General features: G+C 36.5%; 1 protein-coding gene across 2 annotated transcripts; it reads left to right on the top strand.

Annotated features, from left to right (window-relative positions):
- The first annotated feature begins 1768 nt into the window (after nt 1–1768).
- LOC139978357 (ceramide-1-phosphate transfer protein-like) lies at nt 1769–7669 on the top strand. 2 transcript variants are annotated; one of them, XM_071988494.1, is made up of 3 exons: nt 1769–2014; nt 3426–3599; nt 4528–7669. In XM_071988494.1, exons 2-3 carry the CDS (start codon nt 3475–3477, stop codon nt 5042–5044), a joined length of 642 nt encoding a protein of 213 aa, XP_071844595.1. In that variant the 5' UTR covers nt 1769–2014; nt 3426–3474; the 3' UTR covers nt 5045–7669. The 2 variants fall into 2 exon arrangements, with proteins under 2 accessions (XP_071844595.1, XP_071844594.1); XM_071988493.1 differs by having other exon boundaries at nt 1771–1996.
- The last annotated feature ends 2798 nt before the right edge of the window (nt 7670–10467 follow it).

The following is a 10467-nucleotide window of genomic DNA, read 5'->3' as shown; positions in this document are numbered from 1 at the left end:
TGCAAGAAGGAAATTACTTTAACTGAACTAAAGCATTATTATACACTGAACACCTGGTCTGACCTCAAGTAGGCTGATATTGCAGCTGTCACTAAATTATTTGGTTTAAGGTTATCTACCTATTCTTCGGCAATGGTTCACAATTAGGTTCCTTTTGTTTTCTGAATCACTCACGAAACGCTGTTGCTGAAGACAAAGTATATTTGTACAAGATACTGCCTCGTGTGACGTCATCGTTAAGTAGACTATCCAATATTCAGTGAAATATTATAGGGAATACACGAAATTGAATATCGTTAAAACCTGTCTTTTATAACTGTTGAACATTTATCTACGTGTCGGCTTTTTGATACAGATAAAGCAGTTTGATAGCAGTTGCTGTAATTTTGTTTATTCCTCTAAGATTAACTTGTGTACGAAAATCTTTTCACTATTGTAACAAAAACAAACGAAATTCGGAGTCACATCGACTGTATTTACATTTTCAGGTGAGCTGACCGGACAGGAAATTATTGGCACTATTCCTCACCCCGGGACGGAACTTGAAGGAAAACTACTAGTAAAGAGTAATGAAAAGAGTTGGTCCATTAACATAGATATAAATATACAAAGTTAGTCCTTACTACATGTAATTTCAACGTGCAGCAAGCTAATAATAACTTGAAAGACAGTTATATGAACTATTGAAAAGAAATATATAATCGAAGTTCTATATGTTCCTTAAAAATTACCTTGGAAAAGAAAAGGGAGAAATTGTTTTACTGTACTTATAGTATGTCGGTCGTTAGTTGTTTCCTGTTATACATAATGAGCAATTGTCACTTGCCCAACTCAAATATCTTATAATTGAATTGTTTGAGATAATTATCAGGTGCCTGACTAATATATTGTCTGGACTTGTGTCTAACTTAATTTGGGTAAACGTATTACATACATAGCAGACACAAAAACTTTATTAAAACGTTTCGTCTTTTGTTTTGATAACGTTATTTGTGGTGTAATAATTATGTCGCGAAAACGTACTATAGTACTTGAATCGACTTGGTATTCGAGCAAAATTCATGTTGTTTACTTGTTCATAAACTTAACCCACGGATGACTTGTTACAACATCCACTTTGCAGAGGGTATTGGAGAAATGTACAGGCCCGTCTGAACAATGAGGCTTTGCCCCTCCCTCGGTGTTCCTATTTTTGTGCCCCCTCCCCCCACCACTCATCTATATATGCCAACAGCATGTGGTCAAATGTTGAAGGACACAAGTACTGCGCCCCTCTTTAAATTATTTGCACCCCGTTCAGTTCATAATTCCTTGCTTTCAGACCTGGAAAGAAATACATATTGTGTGAGTTATTGCTGTTGAAACTGTAAATTGAGTTAAACTAGATCCGTGTTAGTTCGTATGACTTTGATGTATTTGAGTGAATCTCATTTCATTGGGTAAGCGTTTAATGGAGACATATCGTCCCCCCTGAACATATCTTGCACCGATGTAAACTTAATTAGTATCGTTTCCAAACTGCATAATGCTATCCTTCAAATCAATAGGACATTGCAAAATGCACTTTCCTAAAATGCATCGAAATGTCTACATGACTCATCGTCATCGATGCGATCATAAATGCGTGTGCGGTGAAATATTTAGCATGAGTGACCACTATTTGATTTTTTCGCAAACGTGAAAGCAATTTTGGTGACCTGTAACATTAATGTGACCTTCAGATGTTATTATACGTATATGAATTATGAACTCCGTTTTAGCTGACTGCGCCTTCGCATGATCCAAGAACGGTAATATCAACCCGGGCTAAATAAGCGAGCTCTCCACGGGGTGCGGTCACGCATAAGGATATCTGGGCACATTTTATTGTGAAAGTGTAATGACGGCACGCTTACTAATTTGACCTCTATAAATATCAGTTCCTTTGCGAAGTAGGCTCGTAAAATTGAAATATCTGTTTGGTCCACTCTACTGGAACTTGTGATATAACATAGCCGTAAGTTGAACTATAAAGGTATAATTTCGTGTTACAGCTACAGGTACAACTACTAAGTACAAGATTGTCGTTAGAGTGTCATTGGGTGCAGTTTCACGAATCTTAATCAGTCCTCTATTTTTTTAAATTTATTTATTTAAATTTTCACATTTTTATCTAGGGTTGCTTATGCAGCAAAAGCTGTTTTCCAATAAGGCCCTGCTTTTTACATTAAACGTTATACATAAAAAGTAAAACATAGCAATATAAAAACAATTAAATGTACAGATACAAAACTACAAAACTGATAAAAATGGAAACAAAACTAATTAGGGTCGGCAGTCGACCATTAACAAATAACTTTGGTTTATCGTATGCTATGCCATCATTTTTGGGATTTAACTCGCAACTTTGAAGCAACACCCATCAAAGAGGTTGGCTATGGCGTCCGTATAGCATCAGGATTCTTTGTAATAGGCAAACAAATAGAATTTAGAAAGGCTAAAGATAAACTAGACTAAACAAGTTCAATGTATCATGCTATTGTGGATACACTGTTGGCTCATTTATGCATCTAGGCAAGTTCACTACGAGGAGAAATGCCAAAAAGTTCAATGTATTATGCTGTTGTGGCTACAACATCTAGGCTACACCCTCAGGAGTGTGACCATGTACAAGCGTGGAGCTTTGTGTTGCGGGTTATTCTGCAGTTAGGCCTAAGCCTATGTTTGTAAAGATAAAATATAAAAATAGAAATATGTGTATAAACAATAATATGGGGAAGTGTAATATTGTCGCCAGTCAATGACGTAAGATATCATTAAAGAGCTTCATTGCACCGGGGACAAAAAATTCTCGATGCCTCTAGTTTTTGAGACACAGGAGTCTCACCCTGCCAATGCCTTGTTGTATTTGCATATCTTAAAGTAGATCACGAAGAGGGTGGCTAGAATCATCCCATATGGAATCTAACTTAGACTGTACTATAGGTTGCTGCAGTGATAAATCAAGTCGACTGAAGGCACAACTTCACAACTACGACTCAATTGGTATGCAAACTGAAGAGGATCTAAGAATGGTCCTCTACCAATAGAAATTTAAATTGTAGGCATCAGTTGGTGCTTTGTGAGGCATACTTAGACTATAAAATAGCCAATGTAACTAGATCTACTAATGACGTATTTTTCATTGTGAATTGTAGTTGAACATGGGCAGGGATGGGGGGAGGGTGGGGTAGTCATGAGGAGTCTGTATATAGCTCATTACATTTGAGCCTTTGGAAAGTATTTTGCAAGAATCTGACCCTTCTAAATTATTTTCGAACAGAGATTAATCTTTAATTTTTGCCATGATATGCTTGGAAGTTGAGAGTAGAGATAATGTAAGCCTCTTCTTATGCAGTATCCCGCAGACTATGAATAATCCGCTGGATATCTTGTTCTTCCAATAGCATAAATATTGGCTGCTTTTGCCTTTCAAGTCAGTAAGCTATTGGAGAGATGGCAGACAACAAAGAAGAGGGGTTTGATCTCCAAATGGTAAAGGAATGCTTTGAAGAAGCTAAACTGGAAAACAATGACATTCTTATTGAGAAGTATTTGGAAGGGTTTAAAGAAATAGACAGGTAAAAATTGTACTGTATGCAGATTCTGTTAATATTTACATTCTCCAAGCCACATCTCTATAGCAGTTAAGAAAATCCCTAACTGTTGCCAGTGGGGTCAATGTCTTAATGGCATTACTAATCAATGGCATAGTTAGCCTTTGTTTGGTTATGGTTCAGTCATATCCCTTTTTGAAGGGTGGGGATTGGGTAGGGGATGGGGGCTAGTCACGTTAGCCACTGATTACATCATTTGGGGAAAATCGTGTGATCACTAGTAAATAGAACTGTTGTTCTTGTCTAGGTATTGGGGTGGGTCTTAATGTCATAGGATCTTATGCTGAGGGATTTGAGAATTTAATAGGTCAGGATTTAATTTCTAGAAAGATCTGTTAAAGCAGTCAACAGTTATGATCATCTATTGTAGGTTTTTATTAATATGCATGCATTACAGTGCTTAATGAATTCAGGCATATTTTAGTGCTGTTATATATCACAGTATAGCAAAGAAGGAAAATTTGATTGCTAGTAATGTATCTATAACTATTCCTTCATATCAACATCAAAATGTTCTAAATGTTGTGGAATGTTCCTTTAAACCCCAATAACTGATAACAATTAGCTTCAAATTCCCAGGCCCAGGTTATAAAATTAATCCATTGTTCTCAAAATGGTAATACCTGGAACAGAATGTTGTTTTTCTTACTTGGGTCAAAATGTAGATGTTGACATCCAAACCCTTAGTCCTTGAGAAATTTGTAATGCATATGCATGGAACAATATTGTTATGTGGTCATATTTTGGCATGTGTTTGCATTGATGTTAACATAGTTTCCAAGAATATTAGAATAAATTCTTATAAAGCAAAGTGTCAACGTTTATCATGCACACCGAAAATGATTAGCAGAAAAACCAATCTATTTGTGCTTTTTCACGTAAATTTTGACAGATTCTTCTGTATGATGGGCACACTCTTCAGCTTCATTGCCAAAGACATCACAGAGAAAAGCAGGATCCTTAGGGAGCACAAATCAGAAAATCCAGACCAGTTCACCGTGGTGCAGACCATGGTCGATTATGAGGTATCGAACGATCTCACAAAGAGCAAGACTGCGAGCGGTCTGCTCTCTGGATCAAGGACTCTCTTGCGATTGCATAGAAGTCTTCTCTTCTTTGCCAAATTTCTGGAAAAAGTCCCCGCATTAGACGACGAGGCTAAGTGTTCAGAAGCGGCTTCAGAGATTTACGGCATAACTCTCGGTAATTTCCATCCTTGGCTGATCAGACAAGCAGCTTATTTGGCCATGAGATCTCTACCAACTAAGAAGGTTCTCATTGAAAGGTACATCAAACAGAACTATCAAGAAGCCGAGGAATTGGTTCCTCTATTGGTCAAGGCGATGTTGGACGTGTATGACGTAATTGAATCTTTATATGCAGACAAAGATCTCTTGCAGTTACCTTAATGTTAAATAGATTGATTGATTGATTTACGAATGAGTAAATCATTAATCAATCAATACCTAATTCATTTTTCAATTAATTCATTTATTAATAGGTACAATCACTATGCACGAGGATCAAATTCCAAATGTTTTTCGTAAAATGCTCTCAATTTCAAATCGGACTTCTTTGTCATGCTGTCACAGTTCTCTCATTTGGCATGTGATAATTATGTTACTGGGTGGATAAACGTTGACTTAAATTGCAGGGACTTGTTGAGTGTTCAAATTGTTTTTTTTTATTTTAAATTTCTTTTGTTTTTGTGGTAAAATACTGGAAGTGCTATAGCTCTGTGTATGAAACATTATAAATCTTTGATGATTAAGTGTTCCCACTTGAAGCTACTAGATGGATTGATTAATTGATTTATTTATTATTAATAAATTGATTGATTAATTCATAGGTTAATAAATTAATTCATTGATTAATTGATGTATCAATTAATAAATTGATAGAAATAGATGAATTACTCTATTAATTAATGTAATTTATGAAACCTGGTGAAAGCTGACCAGCAGTTATTTTTATCACACAGCAATACATACACTGCTGCCTGTTCAGTTTGATAAGTTGAGTTTTAGATTCAAGAAATGCTGCATTTGGATGAAAGACAGTTGTACCTTTTAAGGAAAATTGAATGAATGCATTGTCTCAATTGGCAGTTTAAAATATTGCATCAACATTATTGTGGACAAGCAGGATAACTTTCCTGTAAGGATTATTTTGCAGAACATTGAACAGTATTCATATACCAGGTTTAAGAAGGTGTAAAATCTGTTACATTGATAGATATTACAGGAGTGGTAGTTTTTAATAAGACTAAAGTGAGTAGCCCAAAAGGAGGATGCTTCCGTCAATGGTGCCATTTTTGAATATTGAATTGGTTCCGTTAATGACCCAACAGCAATAGAACCCTTGTCATTCTGTCCAGGATGTTCGTAGATCGTTGGTTAAAACTGATTAATAATGATGTTTGCCTGCACGAGTCGTAATGTCAAGAAAATAGTGCAATCAGGTCATTTCACATTCCCACTTATAGTTCATTCCAAACGTGAATGCGTATTTGTGTGACCACTGCCTACAGATGTCAAGTAAACTGAATATTGTCTCCTATGATATTACCAAATTCGATGCCAAAGAACACCTTTTCCGATTGTTAGTAAATCTATGTACCTAGTGGTTCGCTGCTGTCATCTGACAAAAAATCTTGGTAAAATCGGAAAGAAGTACAGTACTTCAGAGTCAATGAAGTGTCTGTAAAGTTGATTACCCGTTTCTTTTCAGTACCACATGAAATATGTGCAACAGTAATGTCTATCTGTGGTGCCACCCACCTCAGGGCAAATATGTTATGATGGTCTGGACATCTAAGAGGGAATAAATTTCTGTTTGGACAACTGGCAGTGGTCCTGCCAATGACTAATTATTTAACATCAAATTTAGACATTGTAATTTAAATTTCCCCCAAATAATACTGTAGATCAAATGATAAATTGGTATCACCGTCCATAATACTCTGGCATTCTTTATATTAAACCTACATATCTCTCATACAGTGTATATACTGGTCATTGTTTTTTTTATTCTGCTACATTTCTTCGGACATCCAAACTTGATGTGACCTCGTTGTCCGAGGGACATCAGCTTTGCCAACAGAGATTAATTAATTTTATCCAAATTGAGCATTGACTCTGAGGTGTTGGGGTCTGGCAGGCCATGGCTCAGTGGGTCTAACAGCCTGTGGATTGCTGGAGTAGATTAATATTCAACTTCCAGTTGGAGCAGCGACGATTTTTTAATTTGTATGAAATAATCACAGACTGAATCTGCTGCAAAATGTATCACATTTATAATACAAATTTTCTAGACTTTGATAAAATTCTTAAATTTTAAGTAATATGTAAATGACGATGGTTACTTCGTTCATCGAGGGTTTCTAACTGAATGCATCATGTTTATCAAATTTGAGTCAAGAAGCACTCCCAACCATGTTCTAATAATATTTCCTTTGATTTGTTTGTTTTTTTATTTCTTGTGATAGGCCTTCATGGAAATTCAAATGAAGCATACTCCATGTTACATAATATGACTTTTCATCTGACACAAAACTATCTTGTCAGTCTATTATTTTTTCCATCTTTACCAAAATTCCATTCTTTGATTGATGTCAGAAGTGATTGACAAAGATTGTCTACAAAAATTGATAAACATCTTTGAATAGTTTGTGGCAGTTTGCCAATTTGTTATACAATTTTCATGAAATACTGGTTAAGTCATCTTCCACAAAACAAACTTTATGTAGTGACTAGCACAGTAGTTGTGTATTGGCCTAATTATGGATCAATTTATGCTCTAAACTTGCCTGGGAATGTATCATTTCAGAAATTTATTTTGTAATTTTTTTAGGTGATGAACCACCCCACCCCGTTCTATATGGGAGTCAGACACCCCAGGGCCACGTACCCTCCTTTATGTAATCCTGGAGCTGCCCCTGGAAGGTTTCAATTGCTAGTGGATTTGTAGTAAAAATGTGAACCTTTGTGTTAGTTATTGAAATCTAACATCCACGATATTGGACACAAAGGATTTGGCAAAACGGGGGGGGGGGGGGGGGGGGGGACGACTGAGGGGGGAACTGAGGGGGAAGGGGGGCTTTATATGAAATTGTAGCATCATAAGTCTACAGGTTTGCAATCTATGTACCAATAATGTTAGCACTTCAATGTGTTTCACCAATAACTAAAGGAAAATATAAAATATATGAAATATGTGCGACTTGAAAGGTTATTACAAGTATCAGTTTATTGGTTCCTTGCTTTAGCAAAAGGAACCTATGCAGTCAGGTTGGCGTATGTGTGTGTGTATGTATGTGTGTGTGTGCGTCTGTGACACTTGCTTGGGTACGCTCTATCTCAATAAGGGAATGTTGGATTGAGGCCAAACTTGGACTATAGATCCGCCATATGGAGAAGGTGTGCCCTATTGTTTTTGGTGCCCACAAAGGTCACCAAAGGTCAGTTATGGTCCAAAAACCGAAAATATTAAAACTGCAATAACTCCCAGTGCCAATGTGCAGCAAGATTGATATTTTGGTACAAGTTGTGAACTGGTTAGGGGAGCATTTTCAAACTTAACGGTCATGTGATCCGAGGTCACCAAAGGTCAATTAATGATAAAAAACTAGTATTTTTGCAATAACTTGAGAACGAAATGTCTGTTAGGGTTGGGAGTTGCCTCAATGTAATCCAATTGTCAACCCGCATGTGGGTGACCCTTGACCTCAATTTGACCTCTGGTGACCTTTTCGTGTTTTGGGGATTTTTACAGTTTCGATGCCATTTTCAGATGTCAAAGGTACCTTCTGATCATAAATGTCAATAGGTTGACCCTGTGTGACCTTTATGTGCGAAGTTATATGGGGTCAAAGTTTTTCGGTCGGAGTTAGGATGGTTGTACAGATTTTTCGTTTTGTTTTTTGGAATCAGGGGATTAAACTACATCTGAAACCAAGGTCAAAAGGTCAAAGGTCACATTAGAAAAAATGTGCTTATTTTGGGAGGAAACGATCAAAAAAGAAAATGTTTGGTTTTGATGCTAGATTTGGATATCAAAGGTACCTTCTGATCAAAAATGTCAATTGGTTGACACCTGTGTGACCTTCGTGTGCGAAGTTATACAAGGTCAAAGTTAATTTTCAGACATTTAATGCAACAACTCCCAGTTCCAAGGTGTGACATGGTTGATATTTTTGGACAAGTTGCAAATGGTATAGGGGAATATTTTCAAACTTTACAGTCATGTGATCCGAGGTCACCAAAGGTCAATTAATGTCAAAAAACTAGTATTTTGGGGGTAGAAAATGGGCAAAGAAAAAAATGTTTGAATTTTTATAGTTTGATGCTCTAATTTAGGTCTCATCAATCAAAAATGTCAATAAGTTGACCCAAGGTGACCTTTGTATGTTAAGTTATATGAGGTCAAAGTTAATTTTCAGACATTTAGTGTAATAACTCCCAGTGCCAAGGTGTTACACAGTTGATATTTTGAGACAAGTTGCAAATGGTATAGGGGAATATTTTCAAACTTAACGGTCATGTGATCCGAGGTCACCAAAGGTCAATTAATGATAAAAAAGTAGTATTTTTGCGATAACTTGAGAACAAATTGTCCGTTAGGGTTGGGAGTTGCTTCAATGTAATCCAATTGTCGACCCGCATCTGGGTGACCCTTGACCTCAATTTGACCTCTGGTGACCTTTTTAGTGTTTTGTGGATTTTTACATTTTCGATGCTATTTTCAGATGTTAAAGGTACCTTCTGATCATAAATGTCCATGGGTTGACCCCCGTGTGACCTTCGTGTGCGAAGTTATATGAGGTCAAAGTTAATTTTTAGACATTTATTGCAATAACTCCCAGTTCCAAGGTGTTACAAGGTTGATATTTTTGGAGTAGTTGCAAATGGTATAGGGGAATATTTTCAAACTTAACGGTCATGTGATACAAGGTCACCAAAGGTCAATTAATGATAAAAAACTATTATTTTTGCGACAACTTGAGAACAAATTGTCCGTTAGGGTTGGGAGTTGCTTCAATGTAATCCAATTGTCGACCCGCATCTGGGTGACCCTTGACCTCAATTTGACCTCTGTTGACCTTTTTGTGTTTTGTGGATTTTAAAAGTTTCGATGCTATTTTCAGATGTTAAAGGTACCTTCTGATCATAAATGTCAATGGGTTGACCCCCATTTGACCTTTGTGTGCGAAGTTATTTGAGGTCAAAGTTAATTTTCACACATTTAATGCAATAACTCCCAGTGCCAAGGTGTGACAAGGTTGATATTTTTGGACAAGTTGCAAATGGTATAGGGGTATATTTTCAAACTTAACGGTCATGTGATCCAAGGTCACCAAAGGTCAGCTAATGTTAAAAAAGTAGTATTATGGGGGGAGAAAATGGGCAAAGAAAAAATGTTTGAATTTTTACAGTCATGCTCTATTTAGGTCTCACCGATCAAAAATGTCAATTGGTTGACCTCCGGGTGACCTTTATGTGTGAAGTTACATACAAGTTCAAAGTTAATTTTTTGACATTTAATGCAATGAAATCTCAATGCCAAGGTGTGAAATGGTTGATATTTTGGGACAAGTTGTGAATGGGGTGGTGGAACATTTTGAAACTTAAAGGTCATGTCATCTGAGGTCACCATTGTTATCATATCTGTTGACACGCTTGTAGGTCTCTTATATTTCTTACATTTTCGATGCCATATTTAGATCTCAAAAGTGCCTTTTGATAAAAAATCCGATCACATTTTGTGATCACAAAAGTGTTGGCTATAGTGTTGGTTACTTTATGGGAACATGTAGGACCACAATTACTTGGAC

This window comes from Apostichopus japonicus, chromosome 13 (genome assembly GCF_037975245.1).
Source record: "Apostichopus japonicus isolate 1M-3 chromosome 13, ASM3797524v1, whole genome shotgun sequence".
Taxonomy (NCBI): domain Eukaryota; kingdom Metazoa; phylum Echinodermata; class Holothuroidea; order Aspidochirotida; family Stichopodidae; genus Apostichopus; species Apostichopus japonicus.
This window is presented reverse-complemented; position numbering and strand designations above follow the sequence as displayed.

Excerpts from the sequence above, each read along its gene's own strand:
- LOC139978357 (XM_071988494.1), top strand. The coding sequence starts at position 3,475 with ATGGCAGACAACAAAGAAGAGGGGTTTGATCTCCAAATGGTAAAGGAA. Across the intron at positions 3,600-4,527 it reads GGGTTTAAAGAAATAGACAG|ATTCTTCTGTATGATGGGCA; the intron begins GTAAAAATTGTA and ends AAATTTTGACAG.